Consider the following 24008-nt stretch of genomic DNA (forward strand, 5'->3'; position numbering starts at 1 on the left):
ATGGAAGTCTACAAAGCACTCTGTTTGGTGAATCTACTAGTTGCATTCCTTTCAAAAGGTAAGAGACAAGATTCCCATTATTCCACTGCTTTACTTCTATGGACAGTTCTACAGGTGACTCTGGAGCTAAAGGGATAGTGTGATTATGCTAGTTGTAGGGGAGACCATGCTAGCTGTTGAGCATCACTCCATCATGGAAAAAAGAATAGGCCTATTCTTTTTAAAAACGATATCTACTTATATTTCAGGATGTTGTGTATCCCTGGAAATAATTGGAATGCATGTAACCTCGAACACAAATTAATTTGACTTGTTGAAAATCAGTTTTCTTTTTACCTAACTTGCTTACCACTTTTTCCATGTGGTTTCTTCCTTCACAGACTTTTAGAAACACGGGTAGCTGAACTTACCCCTTTGGCTCAATTTACCCCACTCTCCCCTACCTGTAGACTTCCAGTCATTGTGCTAACCTAGTGGCTTGCAAAACGACCTACAACTTCTTTCAAACTGCACACAGAGACATAAAAACGGTATCCATGAGTTCATCTGATGCTTGGTAAAATCTTGCACTATCCCTTTAAGGAGTTAGTCAGGTTATGGAATGGTGCTGGTGGTGAGCAAGGCCAAAAAAGACAGTCAAAGTCAATACAATGTCATGTGCCTTGTGACACAGGAGAGAGACCTGTTAGACTGTTTTGGGCCTTGAGGATGCTGCTGTGTGTGCAATGAGGCAGAACGTTTACATTTGTCTAACACGTGTGTTGTGTGAGCATCATAGCAACACAACAGAAATTGTACTGAACATGACTGAATTACACTGCAAAAGGTTCAGTGTGTATAGTGTTGAAGTGGACCAGCTGATGTCATCTTTCAAAGCAGTTAAAGGGACAGAATTAGATATTTAATGAGATGAAAGTTGAATCGTACAAGGAACTTAAGTTAGGGAGAGAAAAAAATACAAACCGGTAACTCTTGGCAAGTCTTCCTCATAAAAGAAGACTGACTTCAAATGGGACTTCTTGGATTAAAAAAGGTAAAAAAAACAAAAAGACCACCAGTAAAACATTTTAAAAGCATCCAAGTTCCTCATTTAAGTAATGAGACTCATTAAACTACAATCTGACGCTAAGTAAAATGTTTATGAGAGAGAGAAAGAAAGAAATGAAAGGAAAAGGGTCTGCATGAAACCTCACTTTGATTATAGGGTGTCATGACAACTGATGATAGCATAAAGGAGATATACAATCCCTGACATAAAAAAGACCACAGGCAATGTTCCTTTACATGTCATGTGTATACCTTTATACAAACTAAGATTCTCCCAGCCAGCCAGACAAATGCACGCTGTATTTTGCATGAGAATTTGCATTTGAGAACAGCCTAAGAAAAAAAAGCTAAAGCACTGTCAAGTAGAGACACCTACAGTTGAAGTCGGACGTTTACATACACCTTAGCCAAATACATTTAAGCTAAGTTTTTCCACAATTCCTGACATTTAATCCTTGTAAAAATGCCCTGTCTTAGGTAAGTTAGGATCAGCACTTTATTTTAAGAACGTGAAATGTCAGAATAATAGTAGAGAGAATGATTTATTTCAGCTTTTATTTCTTTCATCACATTCCCAGTGGGTCAGAAGTTTACATACACTCAATTAGTATTTGGTAGCATTGCCTTTAAATGGTTTAACTTGGGTCAAACGTTTTGGGTAGCCTTCCACAAGCTTCCCACAATAAGTTGGGTGAATTTTGGCCCATTCTTCCTGACAGAGCTGGTGTAACTGAGTCAGGTTTGTAGGCCTCCTTGCTCGTACACGCTTTTTCAGTTCTGCCCTCAAATGTTCTATAGGATTGAGGTCAGGGTTTGTGATGGCCACTCCAATACCTTGACTTTGTTGTCCTTAAGCCATTTTGCCACAACTTTGGAAGTATGCTTGGGGTCATTGTCCATTTGGAAGACCCATTTGCGACCAAGCTTTAACTTCCTGTCACGTTCCTGACCTTATTTCCTTTGTTTAGTCTTGTTTAGTTGGTCAGGACGTGAGCTGGGTGGGCATTCTATGTTATGTGTTTCTATGTTTGGTTTAGGGTTGTCAACTAGCCTGATATGGTTCTCAATCAGGGGCAGGTGTTTTACGTTTCCTCTGACTGGGAACCATATTTAGGTAGGCTGTTCTCACTGTGTGTTTGTGGGTGATTGTTCCTGTTCATTGTGTTCTTCGTTGTCTGTATTTCACATGTTCAGGTCTGTAGTGTCGTTAGTTTCATTTTCTGTTTATTGTTTTGTTCGTGTTGTTAAGTGTTTCCAATAAATATGGAAACATACCACGCTGCGCTTTGGTTCTCCTCTCTTCCACCTAACGACGAGCGTGACACTTCCTGACTGATGCCTTGAGATGTTGCTTCAATATATCCACATCATTTTCTTTCCACATGATGCCATCTATTTTGTGAAGAGCACCAGTCCCTCCTGCAGCAAAGCACCCCCACAACATGATGCTGCCACCCCTGTGCTTCACGGTTGGGATGGTGTTCTTCGGCTTGCAAGCCTCCCCCTTTTTGCTCCAAACATAATGATGGTCATTATGGCCAAACAGTTCTATTTTTGTTTCATCAGACCAGAGGACATTTCTCCAAAAAGTACGATCTTTGTTCTCATGTGCAGTTGCAAACCGGGTCTGGCTTTTTTATGGTGTTTTTTGAGCAGTGGCTTCTTCCTTGGCGAGCGGCCTTTCGGGTTGTCAATATAGGACTTGTTTTACTGTGGATATAGATATTTTTGTACCTGTTTCCTCCAGCATCTTCACAATATCCTTTGCTGTTGTTCTGGGATTGATTTGCACTTTTCGCACCAAAGTACGTTCATCTCTAGGAGACAGAACGCGTCTCCTTCCTGAGCAGTATGACGGCTACGTGGTCCCATGGTGTTTATACTTGCGTACTATTGTTTGTACAGATGAACGTGGTACCTTCAAGCATTTGGAAATTGCTCCCAAGGATGAACCAGACTTGTGGAGGTCTACAAGAACATTTTCTGAGGTCTTGGCTGATTTCTTTTGATTTTCCCATGATGTCAAGCAAAGAGGCACTGAGTTTGAAGGTAGGCCTTGAAATACATCCACAGGTACACCTCCAATTGACTCAAATTAGGTCAATTAGCTTATCAGAAGCTTCTAAAGCCATGACATAATTTCCCCAAGCTGTTTAAAGGCACAGTCAACTTAGTGTATGTAAACTTCTGACCCACTGGAATTGTGATACAATGAATTATAAGTGAAATAATCTGGCTGTAAACAATTGTTGGAAAAATGTATTGTGTCATGCACAAAGTAGATATCCTACCCGACCTGCCAAAACTATAGTTTGTTAACAAGACATTTTTGGAGTGGTTGAAACACTTAGGTTGGAGTCATTAAAACTAATTTATGTAAACTTATGACTTCAACTGTACATTCTAAATAAATACATATATGTATATCAACACTTGCACCACATATGTGGCCTGTATGACTGTGGTTAGTTCTTAGATCTAATACAGCTGTAAAGCCAGTGCCGATGCACCTGTAAAATGATGGACACTTCTTCCTGTTTATGCCACTGGAACTGATGTGAAAAAGGCACCTTTAATTAATTAGATCAGTCTTTCACTGATGTGTGTGTGTGTGTGTGTGTGTTTGTGTGCATGCAACATTCCCTCTGAAGCGTATGGAGAGTTGAGCAAGACCATTGAATGGCTTTTCAACACGTCAAGGAAATGTTTCACCTTCAGCTGACAATTCCATCTTACTGGAAACCGTTAGCTTGAGTCACCAATGTAATCATTGCTTGTCTGTCGTTATCTTAAGGACAGAGTACAGGGAGGAAATTGAGGTTCCAAAGTGTATCAAAATTGGTGGCAACAGGAAAGTTGTGCCTCAAATCACAATGTTTGTCCTTACACACAACAGTTGGATGGAATACAATATTTGATATATTCATTATGTAATGCAATATTTCATGCAATGAATTTGTAGAAATATATAATTTTGCAATAGAGAAGTCTGATTTGTCGATTGTTGTTTGCCTCTTTGTGTGTTGTATGCATTTATAAAAAATATTTAAAAAACATTACCTGATTTTAATTTAGTGGGTGGGGACTGAATGTGAAGCCAGCCAGCCAGACACACCCACAGAGCACACAGAAGTAGGGTGCTTATCAGTAGTCCATTAGTCTCTCACGGTTCACGGTTGCCAATATCAGCAGTCCAGTGGATCCCTCACCTTGTCTGTTCTCCTTTAGTTGCACTGGTATGAAAAGACAGAGTAGTTGAAAGTGTTATTAAGGCAGAAGTTTACCAGGGTTGCTTGCTTTCACCTTGTTCAGTTCTTTCAGATCCGAGGAGAGGAAGCCACTTTGGAAGATCCAAAACATTAGAGGAGGCAATAGAAGGGCAATTTGGGTTACCTTCTTTGTATTATTTTCTGTGAAATCCCCATATAGTCCTACAGCCATGATGACTCTGTTGTGACCACAACGCTTCCTTTGTAGGATGATTGTGAAAAAAAAATATTGTTATTGTTTTGTTTGGAAGAAATGTTTCCAGATGAAAAACCTGAATGGACAGTTTGGCACAAAGTTAACCATAACATCAACACCACTTTAAAAAATATATATATTTCTCCTCCTAAAATATATATACAGTGCATTCGTTAAGTATTCAGACCCTTTGACTTTTTCCACATTTTGTTACGTTACAGCCTTATTCTAAAATTGATTAAATTGTTTTTTCCCTCATCAATCTACACACAATAACACATGATGACTAAGCAAAAACATTATTTTTATCTATTTTTTGCAAATGTATTAAAAAACAAAACTGAAATATCACATTTACATAAGTATTCAGATCCTTTACTCCGTCCTTTTTGAAGCACCTTTGGCAGCGATTACACCCTCGAGTCTTGGGTATGACGCTACAAGCTTGGCACACCTGTATTTGGGGAGTTTCACCCATTTTTATCTGCAGATCCTCGCAAACTCTGTCAGGTTGGATGGGGAGGGTCACTGCACAGCTATTTTCAGGTCTCTCCAGAGATGTTTGATCGGGTTCAATTACAGGCTCTGGCTGGGCCATTCAAGGACATTCAAAGACTTGTCCCGAAGCCACTCCTGTGTTGTCTTGGCTGTGGGCTTAGGGTTGCTGTCCTGTTGGAAGGTGAACCTTCGCTCCAGGCTGGGGTCTTGAGCACTCTGGAGCAGGTTTTCATTAAGGATCTTTCTGCTCCGTTCATCTTTCCCTCGATCCTCACAAGTCTTCCAGTCCCTGCCGCTGAAAAACATCCCCACAGTATGATGCTGCCACCACCATGCTTCACCGTAGAGATGGTGCCAGGTTTCCTCCAGACATGACGCTTGGCATTCAGGCCAAACAATTCAATCTTGGTTTCATCAGACCAGAGAATCTTGTTTCTCATGGTCTGAGTACTTTAGATGCCTTTTGGCAAACTCCAAGCAGGCTGTCATGTGCCTTTTACGGAGGAGTGGCTTCCGTCTGGCCACTCTACCATAAAGGCCTGATTTGTACAGTGGTGCAGAGATGGTTGTCCTTCTGGAATGTTCTCCCATCTCTACAGAGGAATTCTGGAGCTCTGTCAGAGTGACCATTGGGTTCTTGGTCACCTCCCTGACCAAGGCCCTTCTCCCCTGATTGCTCAGTTTGGCCGGGCGGCCAGCTCTAGGAAGAGTCTTGGTGGTTCCAGACTTCTTCCATTTAAGAATGATGAAGGCCACTGTGTTTTTGGGGACCTTCAATGCTGCATACATTTTTTGGTACCCTTCACCAGATCTGTGCCTCCACACAAGCATGTGTCAGAGCTCTACGGACAATTCCTTCGACCTCATGTCTTGGTTTATGCTCTGACATGCACTGTCAACTATGGGACCTTATATGGACAGGTGTGTGCCTTTCCAAATCATGTCCAATCAATTGAATTTACCACAGGTGGACTCCTTTCAAATTGTAGAAACATCTCAAGGATGATCAATGGAAACAGGATGCACCTGAGCTCAATTTCGAGTCTCATAGCACAGGGTCTGAATACTTATGTAAATAAAGTATTTCTGTTTTTTTTGTATATTGATGAAGGAAACAGATGTTTAAAACCATTTTAGAATAAGGCTATAACGTAACAAAATGTGGAAAAGGTCAAGGGGTCTGAATACTTTCCGAATGCACTGTATATTTCCTCATCCTATTCATTTTATTCATAAAGGTTTGGTCCAAAACGAATATCTACGTATTTCTTTAGTATTAGTTAATTAGTATTAGTTCATTTAGAACTATACTAAATGTCATAGTAATTCTGAGAGTAATCTATTCTCATATGTTGTTTTAATAATAGGTAATGTGCTCATTAGTATTAAACTGTCAAGCCTACTTCTGCTCTCTCTCCAGCGCGCGACGTCGCCGGTTTCCTAACCACCGGTCCTGGCAACAATCTTTACATTACGTATACTTGGTCATCATTAGCTCCTTGATTACTCCCCCTTTATTTAGCCCTCAGTGGACAGCAGTCACTAGGTAGTGTTGTTTTCTCTCACGTTATATACGCTTCTCAGATGTTCTTCTGCATTGACTTATTATTAAGCATATCTTCTGCACCTGCTTCCCGACTCCCGGTGTATTACGTTACAAACGCACATTCGGGATAATGTTAAGTGTACAGTAATGTTCGGTAACATACGCAGTGATGAAATTCGTTTTGACAGATGGCGTTTTGTCAAACAATCCACAGACTAATGACAAGCATCCAGCATACAAAGTTCGCTCACATGGAAACTATGGAGCAATACTAAATACACGAACTAATTGACTGACTGGCTTGCTGGCTGTGCTCAAGACTGTATGTTACTACCATAGAGATCCTATTCAAGTATTCTAATTCCTTATGTGGTTGCTATTGTAAAACCAGTAGGGTGCAAAGAGTTAAGTTACATGTTTGCCCACAGTGTGCCAAAACCAAACTGTTCAATTGTTTTTCTCCTCCTGTTTTTAGGGTCTCACTCTCAGTTGGATGGTAAGTATTTTTCTCATTGAATGACATTATCATTCACCAATTCACTAACTAGTGAGATTTCAATCTCTTCACTTCCTTTGTGTGCTCCATTTCGTAAACCTTCATCCACATGTGTCTCTGTTAGTATGCGGAACCCCTCTCAACATTAGGATTGTGGGGGGTCAGGATGCTCTTGCAGGGAGTTGGCCATGGCAGGCCAGTCTGCACAGATTTGGCAGGCATTTTTGTGGGGGATCCCTCATCAACAAAGAGTGGGTGCTGACCGCTGCTCACTGCTTCTCCAGGTGAGGAATTGCAGGATTGCTAGAATCCTAACATTTAACTCTTACACCAAACCTAATCATAACTCAATTGAGCCTCCTTTTACAGCATTACCGTTATCTTTTTAAAATATATATATTTTTTTTTTTCTCAGCCCCAGTACATCAAACTTGGTGGTCTACGTTGGTCGTCAGAACCAGAAGGGCTCTAACCCCAACGAGGTGGACCGGGCGGTCACTCAGATCATGTCCCACCCCAACTACACCAAAAGTACTAATGACAACGACATGTGTCTTCTCAAGCTCTCCTCCCCTGTGACTTTTACCAACTACATCCGGCCAGTCTGCCTAGCTGCACCAGGCAGCTCCTTTCATGCCGGCACTACTAGCTGGGTCACTGGCTGGGGCACCATCCGCAGTGGAGGTGAGATCTGATGGGAGAGATTAAAATGTAATGCATGGGCAATAGTCAATATGTAAAATATATCCGTAATATAATAGGAGTGATCAATTGGAACAAAATACATTTTCCTAATTTCAAATCATGTCGTACTAACTTTACTTGTCTGAATATGTCTCCCATCTCCTCAGTGTCTCTGCCTTCACCAAAGACCCTACAGGAGGTGGATGTGCCAGTAGTGGGAAACAGGCAGTGTAACTTTAACTATGGATTAGGTTCAATCACAGACAACATGATCTGTGCTGGTCTAGTAGCAGGAGGAAAGGATTCCTGTCAGGTAAAATCTCTTGGTTATCCTTTTTGTTTATTACAGTGTGGGTCAATTACATATTGGTCCGATTCCCCGGACACAGGTTATACCTAATCCTAGTCTAAAAAGCATTTTCACTTTGAAAATGGTTCTTCATCTGGGAAACCGACCCATCATGTTTCATAATCCTGTGAAAATGCAATCTCAGTGACACTAAGTCTGTCTATGCATAGGGGGACTCTGGAGGTCCGATGGTAACCAAACAGGGTACTCGCTGGATCCAGTCTGGTGTTGTGAGTTTTGGCCAAGGCTGTGCCCTGGCAAAACTCCCAGGAGTGTACGCCAGAGTGTCCCAGTACCAGACCTGGATCAACAGCCAGATCAGCAGTGACCAGCCAGGCTTTGTCACCTTCTCCTCCAGTGGGACTGACTCTGACCTCAGTGTCTTCTGTACTGGTCTTTCAGCCCCTACAACTGCCCCTACAACCACCACCACAACTGCCCCTACAACCACCACCACAACTGCCCCTACAACCACCACCACAACTGCCCCTACAACCACCACCACAACTGCCCCTACAACCACCACAACAACTGCCCCTACAACTGCCCCTACAACCACCACTACCACCACAACTGCCCCTACAACCACCACTACCACCACAACTGCCCCTACAACCACAACCGCATGCACATACCTACAGTGCCGTTGGAAAGTATTCAGACCCCTTGACATTTTCCACATTTTGTTACGTTACAGCCTTATTCTAAAATAAATTAAATTGTTTTTTCCCTCAATCAACCCCATAATGACAAAGCAAAAACAGGTTTTTAGACATTTTTTAAATAAAAAACGGAAATATCATATTTACATAAGTATTCAGACCCTTAGTACTTTGAAGCACCTTTGGCAGCAATTACAGCCTTGAGTCTTCTTTGTTATGACGCTACAAGCTTAGCACACCTGTATTTGGGGCATTTCTCCCATTCTTTGCAGATCCTCTCAAGCTCTGTCAGGTTGGATGGGGAGCGTTGCTGCTATTTTTAGGTCTCTCCAGAGATGTTCGATCAGGTTCAAGTCCGGGCTCAGCTGGGTCACTCAAGGGCATTCAGAGTCTTGTCCCGAAGCCACTCCTGCGTTGTCTTGGCTGTGTGCTTAGGGTCATTGTTCTGTTGGAAGGTGAACCTTCGCCCCAGTCTGAGGTTCTGGAGCAGGTTTTCATCAAGGATCTCTCTGTACTTTGCTCCATTCATCTTTCCCTCGAAGTCTCCCAGTCCCTGCCACTGAAAAACATCCCCACAGCATGATGCTGCCACCACCATGCTTCACCGTAGGGATGGTGCCAGGATTCCTCCAGACATGACGCTTGGCATTCAGGCCAAAGAGTTCAATCTTGGTTTCATCAGAGCAGAGAATCTTGTTTCTCATGATCTGAAAGTCTTTAGGTGCCTTTTGGCAAACTCCAAGAGGGCTGTCATATGCCCTTTACTAAGGAGTGGCTTCCGTCTGGCCACTCTACCATAAAGGCCTGATTGATGGAGTGCTGCAGAGATGGTTGTCCTTCTGGAAGTTTCTCCCGTTCCACAGAGGAACTCTGGAGCTCTGTCAGAGTGACCATCAGGTTCTTGGTCACCCCCCTGACCAAGGCCCTTTACCCCAGATTGCTCAATTTGGCCGGGCGGCCAGCTCTAGGAAGAGTATTGGTGGTTCCAAACTTCTTCCATTTAAGAATTATGGAGGCCAGTGTGTTCTTGGGGACCTTCAATGCTGCTGAAATGTTTTTGTACCCATCCCCAGATCTGTGCCTCGACACAATCCTGTCTCAGAGCTATACGGACAATTCCTTCGACCTCATGGCTTGGTTTTTGCTCTTACATGCACTGTCAACTGTGGGACCTTATATAGACTGGTGTGTACCTTTCCAAATCATGTCCAATCAATTGAATTTACCACAAGTTGGCTCCAATCAAGTTGTAGAAACATCTCAAGGATAATCATTGGAAACAGTATGCACCTGAGCTCAATTTCGAGTCTCATAGCAAAGGGTCTGAATACTTATGTAAATAAAGTATTTCTGTTTTTTGAAAACCTGTTTTCACTTTGTCATTATGGGGTATTGTGTGTAGATTGCTGAGGAAAAACATGTATTTAATCAATTTTGAAATAAAACTAACATAAAATGTGGAAAAAGTCAAGGGTTCTGAATACTTTCCGAAGGCACTGTATAGTCTAACTTGTGCTTATGGCTACACCTTAATGTGAATCTTTACTTTTGTAACAAATCTGACTACTGGATTACTCCCTTTTATTTGTCTCTCAAATTTTTATCTGTCTTTCCCTCCCTCTGCAGTTGTGGTGTGTGGCAGCGCTAGCGCCTCTTTGAACTCCCATGTTGGTGGCGGAAGCTCGTTGGCGACAGCAGGTTTGTGGCCCTGGATAGCCAGCATACAGACCAACGGAGCGCACGTCTGCGGGGGCACGTTAGTGGCGGTAGACTCTGTCATGAGTGATGCCAGCTGCTTTTCTAGGTAAGTTAACTCTACCTGTATGTCAAAGGGGGAGAGTAAGTAGCTGGATTGAAATGTCACTCCTTATATGATTCTAAGGAAATCTCGTCATAGAACCTACATTTTGATTGGATTTAGATTTTTTTACAGTGCCATTACATTAACAGTTAGTGACACATAGAAAAGTTTCCTTTTCAACCCTAATGCAAAGGTTAACCAAGATTAATACGTATGACATTTGTACAATCATTGTGCTACTGAAAATTCTAGGAGAGATAGCTGTCTATAAACAACACCCATGTTTTACACAACCTTGGCTGCAGAAAGCATGGTTATGGTGTCATCATCATGTCAACCAGTGTCTAGGTGTGACTCCATGGGATCAACAAGCACTTACTGTAGTAGTTACTGTAGTGTACCAGAGGGGGGAGCCACCAGCCAACATCTCTCCCACACTACTGTTTTACCATCCTAATCAGCTGGACAGTTTAACGTTTTGGTACCTTCACAAGGAATTTAGTGGCCCATTCAGATTTAGGAAATCTATGCCTTTTTACGTGTTTTGATTTTAGCACTTCTCAGTAGTTGGTATTCAGATTTACATTACATGGCCAAAAGTATGTGGATTCGACTGACAGGTGTATAACAGAGCACACAGCAATGCAATATCCATAGACAGTAGAATAGCCTGTACTGAAGAGTTCAGTGACTTTCAACGTGGCATCGTCATAGGATGCCACCTTTCCAACAAGTCAGCTCATAGAATTTCTGCCCTGCTAGAACTGCCCCGGTCAACTGTAAGTGCTGTTATTGTGAAATGTCTAGGAGCAACAACGGCTCAGCCACGAAGTGGTAGGCTTCACAAGCTCCCAGAATCGGGACCTCCGACTGCTGAAGCGCATAAAGATCATCTGTCCTCAGTTGCGACACTCACTACCAAGTTCCAAGCTGCTTCTGGAAGCAACATCAGTGCAATAACTGTTCGTCGCAATGCCAAGCGTCGGCTGGAGTGGTGTAAAGCTAAACAATGCCAGGAGAACTGTCACGACTTTCTAAAGTTGAACCCAGAAGCAGACCAGGACAAGGAGAGTAGGACGAAGGTGAGTATTTATTTACAAGTTTAACCGTAGAGGTAGAAAGATCCAGGTGGCGGAGCGGGCAGCGGAGGTGAGTTGATGGGAGTGAATAGGCAGATCCAAGGGAATAACAGAAGCCACCGACGACCAGGCAGGGATGGGGTGAGTGTTCCGGGTGAATGACTGTAGACAGAACAAACGGAGGAAAGTTCAAGGCAAGCAAGACGTACAAAACAACAAAACAAACTCTATCAAACTGGAGGCTGATACGCTGGCACAACATACTGTTCATGGCTAACGATCCGGCAGGGAATGGATGTCAGGTCAGAGCTTATGAAGTGGAGGGGTGATGATCAGGACCAGGTGTGCAGATAGCTGATGGGATACAGGTGCGGGTAATCAGAGATCTCCCAACTAGCTACGTCGCCCGGCAACCAGACAGGGTGCGTTCCAGGACACCGGAAAAACACTCCAGGACAGAACACAGGCAAAAACATACTCAGGAAGCGGGATTCGTGACAAGAACGCTACCTGCCCGAATGCATAGTGCCAACTGTAAAGTTTGGTGGAGGAGGAATAATGGTCTTGGGCTGTTTTTCATGGTTCGGGCTAGGCCCGAAGGGAAAATCTTAAAGCTACAGCATAAAATTACATTCAAGGAGATTCTGTGCTTCCAACTTTGTGACAACAGTTTGGGCAAGGCCCTTTCCTGTTTCAGCATGACAATGCCCCCGTGCACAAAGCGAGTTCCATACAGAAATGGTTTGTCAAGATCTGTTTGGAAGAACTTGATTGGCCTGCACAGAGACCTGACCTAAACCCCATTGAACAGCTTTGGGATGAATTGGAAAGCCGACTGCGAGCCAGGCCTAATCACCCAACATTAGTGCTCGACCTCAATAATGCCCTTGTTGCTGAATGGTAGCAAGTCCCCGCAGCAATGTTCCAACATCTAGTGGAAAGCCTTACCAGAAGAGTGGAGGCTGTTATAGCAGCAAAGGGGGGACCAATTCCATGTTAATGCCCATGATTTTTTTGAACGAGATGTTCGACGAGCAGGTGTCCACATACTTGTGCAGGTGGGTAGTGAGCTCTGCTGGTGTGGCTCCCTTGTTCGCATTGAATAAATGTGATTCAATTAAAATGTTTTGGTTCAATTAGTTTATCTCAAGCAATCCCTTTAAATATTGTGCAGCTTTAATTTAAATTAGATCAGCACAAGACTAATTCAGGTCTGAATTTCCCCTTAATGAATAATTACGTCAACAACTTCAAGACAAAGAAAATATCAACTTACTACAATAATTAATTGTATGTCAAATGATGATATGAATGAAGAGTTGAGTATGAAGGGTGCCTACCTAGGGCATAACACATTCATAACCCATACATATTACATTCATAAGCAGTACATAAACATTTCATAAGACAATAATCGGAATGAAGTTTAGTATCCCTCACTAAAGTAGCCTTACACAAGCCTTGGCTTGTCAAGCCAGAACGGCTCATTGGAGCAGGGTGAGGCCGCTTGATGTACACCCCTTGGACAGGACGCTAGTCTATCACAGGCAGTGGAGGCTCCACAGAGAAGGAAGGGGAGGACCATCCTCATCAGTAAATTTCATAACAATGTAAATTGTAAAACATTAAAGTAATTTTTTTTAGATTAAACTATACTAAATATAATCACGTCACCAAATAACTTATTAAAACACTATTTTGCAAAGAAGGTCTACAGTAGCCTCAACAGCACTCTGTAGGGTAGCACCATGGTGTAGCCGGAGGACAGCTAGCTTCAGTCCTCCACTGGGTACATTGACTTCAATACAAAACCTAGGAGGCTCATGGTGCTCACCCCCTTCCATGGATATACAAAGTAATTATGACAACTTCAGGAGGACGTCCTCCAGCCTATCAGAGCTCTTGCAGCATGAACTGACATGTTGTCCACCCAATCAAAGGATCAGATAATTAATCTAGTACTGAAACCATAATCTACAGCTTGCTAGCACTGCAGTGTATAAAATGTGGTGAGTAGTTAACTCAAAGGGAAAGACAACAATAGTTGAACAGTTATTTTAACAAGTGAATTTCTTCCTAAATGAAGGAGAAGCAAGAGATGGTCTTTTTTTCAGTTTCACTTACTTAGCTAGCAAATGCAGCTAGCTAGTTTAGCCTACTGAAACACCCTGCTCAGAGGGATGCTATGTTAGCTAGCTGGCTATGACTATCCAACACAACACTGGAACTATTACTAATTTATTCTCACCGGGGCCTGTCGGTGTAACTGCTTACTGACTGTACACTAACTTCACTGCATGATAGTAGCAGGTTTTACTAACGCATTAGTTCTATTAACTATGACATTACTTTAGCTAATATGGTGACAACGATGTAGGCTGTGTGTAGTGTTTTGGCTTGTAAACTCTCGTTTGCAACTGTTGGAACCTCTTTGGGCTAGGGGGCAGTATTTTGACGTCTGGATGAAAAGCATGCCCAAAGTAAACTGCCTGTTACTCAGGCCCAGAAGCTAGGATATGCATATATGCATATTGGTAGATTTGGATAGAAAACACTCTGAAGTTTCTAAAACTGTTAAAATAATGTCTGTGAGTATAACAGAACTGATATGGCAGGCAAAAACCTGAGGACAAACCATCCAGAAAAAAGAAAAGAAATTCAACCCACAACTGTTTCCAATGGCTGTCATGTTTAATATGAAGGGAAAACCTCCCCGATTGCAGTTCCTAGGGCTTCCACTAGATGTCAAGTCTTTAGAAAGAGTTTCAGGTTTGTTTTTGGAAAAATGAGCTAGAATTTGTACTTTTTCTAGGTGGCTCCCATTTTGGCTGTAGTGTTTTCATGCGCGTGGATGAGAGCGTGTTCTTTGTTTATCTCCGGTAAAGACAATAACGATTCTCCGTCTTAAATGTTATTGTTTATTTACGTATTAGGGTACCTGAGGTTTGATTATAAACGTTGTTTGGAGAAGTTTATTGGTAACGTTTGGGATTCATTTGATATGCATTTTGAAGGAGGGAAACCGGTGGGTTATTGAATGAAACGCGCCAGCTAAACTGAGATTTTGGGGATATAAAGAAGGACTTTATCGAACAAAAGGACCATTTGTGATGTAGCTGGGACCTTTTCGAGTGCCAACAGAAGAAGATATTCAAAGGTAAGGCATTTATTTTATCGCTATTTCTGACTTTCGTGGCGCACCTGCCTGGTTGAAAAATGTTTTTAATGCTTTTGTGTGCGGTGCGCTGTCCTCAGATAATCGCATGGTGTGCTTTCGCCGTAAAGCCTTTTTGAAATCTGACACAGCGGCTGGATTAACAAGAAGTTAAGCTTTTTTTCTGATGCATGACACTTGTATTTTCATGAATGTTAAATATGACTATTTCTGTAATTTGAATTTCGCACTCTGCAATTTCACCGGATGTTGTCGAGGTGGGTCGCTAGCGCCACATCTAGCCATAACAGGTTTTAATGATTGCACCGAATATCAGCTAGATGCAGGCAAGAGTGTGAAAGGCGGTATTGAATATCACTGTGTGTCACCTCAAATTGTCTCTCGACCTGTGTGCGTGCACCTAAGTTGTAAACTTTCATTCGTGAACTAGGTTGTAGCAAGCTTATGATGGGTATAGGGAAAATTCCAGTATCGTGTGCAGTTGAAGTCAGAAGTTTACATACACCTTAGCCAAATACATTTAAACTCAGTTTTTCACAATTCCTCTTCTTAGGTCAGTTAGGATCACCACTTTATTTTAAGAATGTGAAATGTCAGAATAATAGTAGAGACAATGATTTATTTCAGCTTTTATTTCTTTCATCGCATTTCCAGTGGGTCAGAAGTTTACATACACTCAATTAGTATTTGGTAGCATTGCCTTCAAATTGTTTAACTTGGGTCAAACATTTCATGTAGCCTTCCACAACAAGTTGGGTGAATTTTGGCCCATTCCTCCTGACAAAGCTGGTGTAACGGAGTCAGGTTTGTAGGCCTCCTTGCTCGCACATGCTTTTTCAGTTCTGCCCACACATTTTCTATAGGATTTAAGTCAGGGCTTTGTGATGACCACTCCAATCCCTTGACTTTGTTGTCCTTAAGTCATTTTGCCACAACTTTGGAAGTATGCTTGGGGTCATTGTCCATTTGGAAGACACATTTGCGACCAAGCTTTAACTTCCTGACTGATGTCTTGAGATGTTGCTTCAATATATCCACAATTTTCCTACCTCATGATGCCATCTATTTTGTGAAGTGCACCAGTCCCTTCTGCAGCAAAGCACCCCCACAACATGATGCGGCCACCCCCGTGCTTCACGGTTGGGATGCTGTTCTTCGGCTTGCAAGCCTCCCCCTTTTTCCTCCAAATATAACGATGGTCATTATGGCCAAACAGTTCTATTTTCATCAGACCAGAGGACATTTCTACAAAAAGTATCTTTGTCCCCATGTGCAGTTGCAAACCGTGGTCTGGCTTTTTTATGGCGGTTTTGGACAGTGGCTTCTTCCTTGCTGAGCGGCGTTTCATTTTATGTTGATATAGGACTCTTTTTACTGTGGATAGAGATACTTTTGTACCTGTTTCCTCCAGCATCTTCACAAGGTCCTTTGCTGTTGTTCTGGGATTGATTTGCACTTTTCGCACCAAAGTACGTTAATCTCTAGGAGACAGAACGCGTCTCCTTCCTGAGCGATATGATGACTGCGTGGTCCCATGGTGTTTATACTTGCGTACTACTGGTTTGAATGTGGTACCTTCAGGTGTTTGGAAATTGCTCCCAAGGATAAACCAGACTTGTGGAGGTCTTGGCTGATTTTCTTTTGATTTTCCAATGATGTCAAGTAAAGAGGCACTGAGTTTGAAGGTAGGCCTTGAAATACATCCATAGGTGCACCTCCAATTGACTCAAATGATGTCAATTAGCTTATCAGAAGCTTCTAAAGCCATGACATCATTTTCTGCAATTTCCCAAGCTGTTTAAAGGCACCGTCAACTTAGTGTATGTAAGCTTCTGAACCACTGGAATTGTGATACAGTGAAATAATCGTTCTGTAAACAATTGTTGGAAAAATGTCTTGTCATGCACAAAGTAGATGTCCCAACCGACTTGCCAAAACTATAGTTTGTTAACAAGACATTTTTGGAGTGGTTGAAAAAGGAGTTTTAATGACTCCAACCTAAGTGTATGTAAACTTCTGACTTCAACTGTAGTAGCCTAAACCTATCGCTGTTACATTGAACTGGGTGAATGGAATATGAATGAGTCATCCAATATATGCTGTAATAGAAAAATAAGGCCATGCTCATGAAAAGAAAATAGCCCTCCCTCATTTTAAAGTGCACTGACCGCCAATGATTACAAGACCTCACTAAACAGAGATGCAACTCATTATATCTCTCCAGCCAGGCCAACGCCTCTGAGTGGACCGTGATTCTGGGTCGTCTGAAGCAGAGCGGCTCCAATCCCCACGAGGTAACCCAGAACGTCATCAACATCACCATGAGCAATGTGACAGGCAAAAACGTGGCCATCCTCCGACTGGCCAGCCAACCCACATTGTCTGACTACATCCAGCCTATCTGTGTGGACAAGGGAACCAGAACCTTCAGCACAGGGACTCCGTGTTGGGTAGCTGGCTGGGCAACAGGCCAGGGTGGCGGTGAGTGGAAGGACTACTGTCTTTGTGTGTTAGTGAGAAATGTTCTCTGTTCAGAAACAAACCCTATAGCACCAAGGCATTTGTGTAGATCTGAAAGAATTGGGTAAGCAATGGTAGTAGGTCCACCTGTCTTCTGATAGGATAGGTGAGATTTTCACCATATTGCTTACAACCTATCCAGGCCTCTGAGATCTACACAAATGCCTAGGGTAGGAGCTGGCTGCACTGTAAGACGTTTCTGTAATTTCAACAGTAAAACACTGTAGAATAATACACAGTAATTATCATGCATTGTGGGAAAATGTTGTGGGCAGGGAAAGTGTCTTTGGCTCATAAATATATTTGAAGGTGTGCCTTGTAAGAGGCTATATTTGTTGCACCTGTGAGTGAGAATGCTGTACACAGAATACAGTAATATACTGCATTTTAGGAATTTTACTAATCTTGTCCTGAAAATGGACAGTTATTTACTCTAATTCAGAATCCTGTACCATACTGCATTTTTGGAGCGCCAAAAACCTTTTGAACAATAGTGGGTGGATGGTATTGTGTTTCTGACTAACATTTTTAGGCGTGTCTTGTAAGAGCTATATTTGTTGCACCCGTTAGGGAGAATCCTGTACGTGTTAGTGGTCCCCTAACAATTTCATTTATATAGGGGACAAATCACTGGCAGCAAGTCTCAAACCTTTAATAGTTGAATGGCTAGCCATGTCCTTTTGATCGGTTTTGCCCTGTAGTCACTGTCAGCATAGAAGCCTTTGTTAAGGCATAAAGTGCAAGTGATATAAAACACCAAATATACAGTGTGGACAGTTTATTAGGTACACCAATCTAGTACCGGGTCAGACCCCTCTTTGCCTCTAGAACAGCCTGAGTTATTTGGGGAATGGATTGTACAAGGTGGGGAGTTCAAACGTTGCTCAATTGGCATCAAGGAACCGAACGTGCCAGGAAAACATTCCCCACACCAGAGCCATCAGCCTGTAATGTTGACACCAGGCAGGATGTGGCCATGGACTTATGCTACTTACGCCAAATCCTGACTCTCCCATCAGCATGTCGCAACAGGAACTGGGATTTGTCAGACCAGGCAATGTTTTTCCACTCCTCAATTGTCCAGTGTTGGTGATGACAACTTTCTACTTTTAAACTCGGACAAAACAGAGATGCTTGTTCTAGGTCCCAAGAAACAAAGAGATCTTCTGTTAAATCTGACAATTAATCTTGATGGTTGTAAAGTCGTCTCAAATAAAACTGAAGGACCTCGGCGTTACTCTGGACCCTGATCTCTCTTTTGACGAACATATCAAGACTGTTTCAAGGACAGCTTTTTTCCATCTACGTAACATTGCAAAAATCTGAAATTTTCTGTCCAAAAATGATGCAGAAAAATTAATCCATGCTTTTGTTACTTCTAGGTTAGACTACTGCAATGCTTTACTTTCCGGCTACTCGGATAAAGCACTAAATAAACTTCAGTTAGTGCTAAATACGGCTGCTAGAATCCTGACTAGAACCAAGAAATTTGATCATATTACTCCAGTGCTAGCTTCCCTACGCTGGCTTCCTGTTAAGGCAAGGGCTGATTTCAAGGTTTTACTGTTAACCTATAAAGCGTTACATGGGCTTGCTCCTACCTATCTTTCCGAGTTGGTCCTGCCGTACATACGTACGCTACGGTCACAAGACGCAGGCCTCCTAATTGTCCCTAGAATTTCTAAGCAAACAGCTGGAGGCAGGGCTTTCTCCTATAGATCTCCATTTTTATGGAATGGTCTGCCTACCCATGTGAGAGACGCAGACTCGGTCTCAACCTTTAAGTCTTTACTGAAGACTTATCTCTTCAGTAGGTCATATGATTGAGTGTAGTCTGGCCCAGGAGTGTGAAGGTGAACGGAAAGGCTCTGGAGCAACGAACCGCCCTTGCTGTCTCTGCCTGGCCGGTTTCCCTCTCTCCACTGGGATTCTCTGCCTCTAACCCTATTACAGGGGCTGAGTCACTGGCTTACTGGTGCTCTTTCATGCCGTCCCTAGGAGGGGTGCGTCACTTGAGTGGGTTGAGTTACTGACGTGATCTTCCTGTCTGGATTGGCGCCCCCCCTTGGTTTGTGCTGTGGTGGAGATCTTTGTGGGCTATACTCGGCCTTGTCTCAGGATTGTAAGTTGGTGGTTGAAGATATCCCTCTAGTGGTGCGGGGGCTGTGCTTTGGCAAAGTGGGTGGGGTTATATCCTTCCTGTTTGGCCCTGTCCGGGGGTATCATCGGATGGGGCCACAGTGTCTCCTGACCCCTCCTGTCTCAGCTTCCAGTATTTATGCTGCAGTAGTTTGTGTCGGGGGGCTAGGGTCAGTTGGTTATATCTGGAGTACTTATCCTGTCTTATCCGGTGTCCTGTGTGAATTTAAGTATGCTCTCTCTAATTCTCTCCTTCTCTCTTTCTTTCTCTCTCTCGGAGGACCTGAGCCCTAGGACCATGCGTCAGGACTACTGAGCATGACTCCTCCTTGCTGTCCCCAGTCCACCTGGCCTTGCTGCTGTTCCAGTTTCAACTGTTCTGCCTGCGGCTATGGAACTCTGACCTGTCCACCGGACGTGCTACCTGTCCCAGACCTGCTGTTTTAAACTCTCTAGAGACCGCAGGAGCGGTAGAGATACTCTTAATGATCGGCTATGGAAAGCCAACTGACATTTACTCCTGAGGTGCTGACTTGCTACACCCTCGATAACTACTGTGATTATTATTATTTGACCATGCTGGTCATTTATGAACATTTGAACATCTTGGCCATGTTCTGTTATAATCTCCACCGAGCACAGCCAGAAGAGGACTGGCCACCCCTCATAGCCTGGTTCCTCTCTAGGTTTCTTCCTAGGTTTTGGCCTTTCTAGGGAGTTTTTCCTAGCCACCGTGCTTCTACACCTGCATTGCTTGCTGTTTGGTGTTTTAGGCTGGGTTTCTGTACAGCACTTCGAGATATTAGCTGATGTACGAAGGGCTATATAAAATAAACTTGATTTGATCATGTGCTTACTGGAGCCACTTCTTCTTGTTTTTAGCTGATAGGAGTGAAACCTGGTATGGTCGTTTGCTGCAATCGCCCATCCGTGACAAGGACAGACGCGTTGTGCGTTCCGAGATGCCGTTCTGCACATTACTGTTGTACTGCGCCGTTATATGCCTGTTTGTGGCCTGCCTGTTAGCTTACACGATTCTTGCCATTCTCCTTCGACCTCTCTTATCCACAAGCTGTTTTCGCCCACAGGACTGCCACTGACTGGATGTTTTTTGTTTGTCGCACCATTCTTGATAAACCCTAGACACTGTCGTGTGTGAAAAGCCAAGGAGGCCGGCCATTTCTGATATATTGGAACCGGCGCACCGACGATCATACCACGCTCAGTCGCTTAGGTCATTCGATTTGTCCATTCTAACGTTGAATTGAACAGTAGCACTGCCTCTGCCTGTCTGCCTTCTTTAAATAGCAAGCCACGGCCATGTGACTCACTGTCTGAAGGAGCAAAACATTTTCGTGAATGGGGTGGTGTACCTAATAAACTGGCCACTGAGTGTACAGTAAATTCATATGCTGTAATATATCACTGGATTCACAATTAGCAATTGTAGTTTTTCAATACAATTCAACAATAAATTACTGTATTGCTGTATATTTAATGCAGCATACTGTAAATGATGGTGCGTTGCATCCAGGTCTTGGACCCTCCACGTCACTTGCGGTGTCCCACAAGGATCTATTCTTGGACCCATGCTGCTCATCCTGTACATGGTCGTTTCATTAGCCGGAATGGAATCTCATTCCACTGCTATGCTGATGACACCCAGCTGTATGTAAAAACTACCCCAAGTCCGTCTGATGCATATGCCTGTCAGAACACCTGCCTTGAAGAGATAAGTGCATGGATGAAGCAAAACGTCCTTCAACTGAACAGCAGAAAAACCGAGGCCCTGCTTGTTGGTACCCCCCACCAGGTCCACGATTCATCAATAGCAGGACAGAACCTCCCTCTCTGCCCCCCAGTTTCCAATCTTGGTGCAAAACTTGATTCCTCCCTGACCTTTGGCAGCTACGTCAAAGAACTGTGTGAAGTGCCATTCTATCACTTCAAGAACATTGCCAAACTCCGTCCCATCCTGACTCAGTCTGATGCAGAAAAGCTCATCCATGCCTTTATCTCCTCAAGCCTAGACTACTGCAACACACTCTTCATTGTGATCTCTGGCAGGAGTCTCCAGAAGCTCCAATACATCCAGAACAGCACTGTCAGGATCCTGGTGAGAGTGCGGTAACATCACCCCCATCCTGGCATCTCTGCACTGGCTCCCCGTCTCATTACGGATTTAATTAAAAACCCTCTTGCTGACTTTCCAGCGTAGTCATGGATATCCCACTCCTTATCTCAAATACCATAACCCCACCCGCACCCTCAGGTCAAGCGATGGCCTGCTCCTCCACGCCCCCAGGACCAAGCTCTGCTCCTTGGGGGAATCGGGCTTTCAGCTCGACCATCCCGAGCCTCTAGAATACCCTCCTGGACCACTTGAAGGCACCACTGACTGAGCTCCTTTGTTTAGGAAGGTCATTCTGTTGATAGCTGTGCTCCTTGGTGTCCTTGTCCCTTGTAGCGTCAGCTGGGTTCTTTGTACCAGTTGCCCTGTCATTTAGTTCTTTATTTTAAGGCAATTTGAGATTATTCTGTATAATGAAAAGCGCTTTACAAAGGTAATAAATTATTATTCATTGCTGGAGGGGAATGAATCACTGTCTCATGAACATATTTTAAGGCGTGCCTTGTAAGTGGCTATAATTGTTTCACCCATTAGTGAGAGTCCTGTACTAATTTAAGTGATGTGGTAGTAGTTCCCTAACAATTTAAATGTATATAGAGGACAGATCAGAGTGACAGCAGGTCTTAAACCTTTAATGGCTGAATATTTAACCACATCCATTTGATCCGTTTTGCCCTGTAATCAGTCAATTTGGAAGCCTTTGTTTAGGCCTCTGGGTCTTATTTAATATGCTGTAATATACAAATGCCTAGCAGCCAATCTACTTACTCTAATCCCTTGTAATTACATTACAATACTGTAAAAATGACTTTCCTACAGTTTATTTACAGTTCCTTACAGTATTGTACTGTGTTTTATTGCTTTGACGTTTTAGTAATTTACAGGAAGCTGGCATCAAGTTACCGTGAATCTCAGTAATGTATCATTATAAGATACCTTGTTGTAATTAGAATTATTTTAAAGACCAGTATATCCTTAACTACAACAACATTTTCAGTAATGGTTAGAGAAATGTTTACATGCTATGACTGATGTTTTTTTTTTATCAACCTTGGTTGACTGCACCGACTAAGTTGATAAGGGCAAGAGCGCCACTAAGTGACTATAATGAAAAATTGCAAATAACACTGGGTAATATGCAGTAATTATAATTGGTACTGTAAATTAGATTTAAGTAAACATTTTGGTACCGTTAAATGGATTACAGTAGCTGTACTGTAAAATAAATTATAGTACCTTTCTGGCCAATTGCTGCCAGTAAGTTTCTGTTCATTTTACAGGAAATGTTTTAGTGTAGGGATTGTTTCCGGACAGGACCGTGGGGGTATGATAAGTAATAAACCCATCTCTTTATCCTTAGCTGAGGAAGTTCTGTAGGAGTTCCAGACCTCTGTGGTGGAATGTGTGAATGTTTCATCTACGGACAACATTTGCACCGGAGCTGTGACACTACTGCAGGTTTAGTACAGATCTGTCTTACTATTTAGCTTGCAACATGTTGTTATAAGCACATAACATTATATCCATATTAACACTAGTGTACTTCTCCCCACAGGGTAATGCCGGTGTTCCTTTGATGTGTAAGCATGGCAACTCATGGTTCCAGACTGCTGTGTTGACTGTCGACAGCAGCAGCAACACCACTAGCAATAACAGCACCAACAAAGCACGTTGGAGCAGGGGTCCCCACACCTCCCCTATCCAAGTCTTCACCAAAACCTCCCACTTCCAAAACTTCCTGGCTGCCAATTTGGGAACATTCCTATCCCCTGCCACCTCAGCTGGTGGCAGCAGTGGAGCTTCCCTGGCCCACTCCTCTCTCCTCCTCTCCTCTGTCCTACTGTTGGGTTGGTACTAAGAAATTCCACGGCTACCATTGACAAGCCCTCTCTAACCTCCAACCAATTAAAAGTATATTTTTCAAGCCATTAATCAATTTGTCAGTGACTGGCAGTGTGTCAAAGCCAGGATTCTAGTTTTGAACTCAGGGAGCCTTAATTTCCAACTTCGTCTTTCTTTACTATTTTTGCCGTCAATGTTTGTATCAGTAGCATTTTCTGGATACTATTTTGTTATGACACTTACAACATTGCTGTTTGAGACGCAATATGCAAGCTTTTCTGTTAACTGCCTGGGTATGTGTAACATTGTTACATGAAAATATCCAGATACCATGTAACATAATAATGTTGCTGCAAATAATGTTTTCAGAGTTGACCCTTTCTAGCCTGAGCGGAATGTTCCATTTCTTGCAGGATCAAGACCTCTGCGTATATTAATGGGTATACTTTGCTGGTGTAAAACCACATATGAAAACACGATAGGCATTTTGAAAGCTGAGAAACAGCCCCTTGAAATGATATGACATACAATAGCATCCCATCAATTTTAATCAGTCAAGAAATAACCTATGAAA

At 42.9% G+C, this 24008-nt stretch overlaps 1 protein-coding gene across 1 annotated transcript; it reads left to right on the forward strand.

Annotated features, from left to right (window-relative positions):
* LOC120060026 (transmembrane protease serine 9-like) lies at window positions 1-23450 on the forward strand. The gene is made up of 10 exons (XM_039009093.1): window positions 1-58; window positions 7032-7052; window positions 7177-7336; window positions 7468-7736; window positions 7904-8049; window positions 8256-8551; window positions 10375-10551; window positions 17027-17283; window positions 21324-21577; window positions 23148-23450. The coding sequence occupies exons 1-10, from the start codon at window positions 1-3 to the stop codon at window positions 23448-23450; spliced, it is 1941 nt and encodes a 646-aa protein (XP_038865021.1).
* The last annotated feature ends 558 nt before the right edge of the window (window positions 23451-24008 follow it).

Source organism: Salvelinus namaycush, chromosome 15 (genome assembly GCF_016432855.1).
Source record: "Salvelinus namaycush isolate Seneca chromosome 15, SaNama_1.0, whole genome shotgun sequence".
Lineage (NCBI taxonomy): Eukaryota > Metazoa > Chordata > Actinopteri > Salmoniformes > Salmonidae > Salvelinus > Salvelinus namaycush.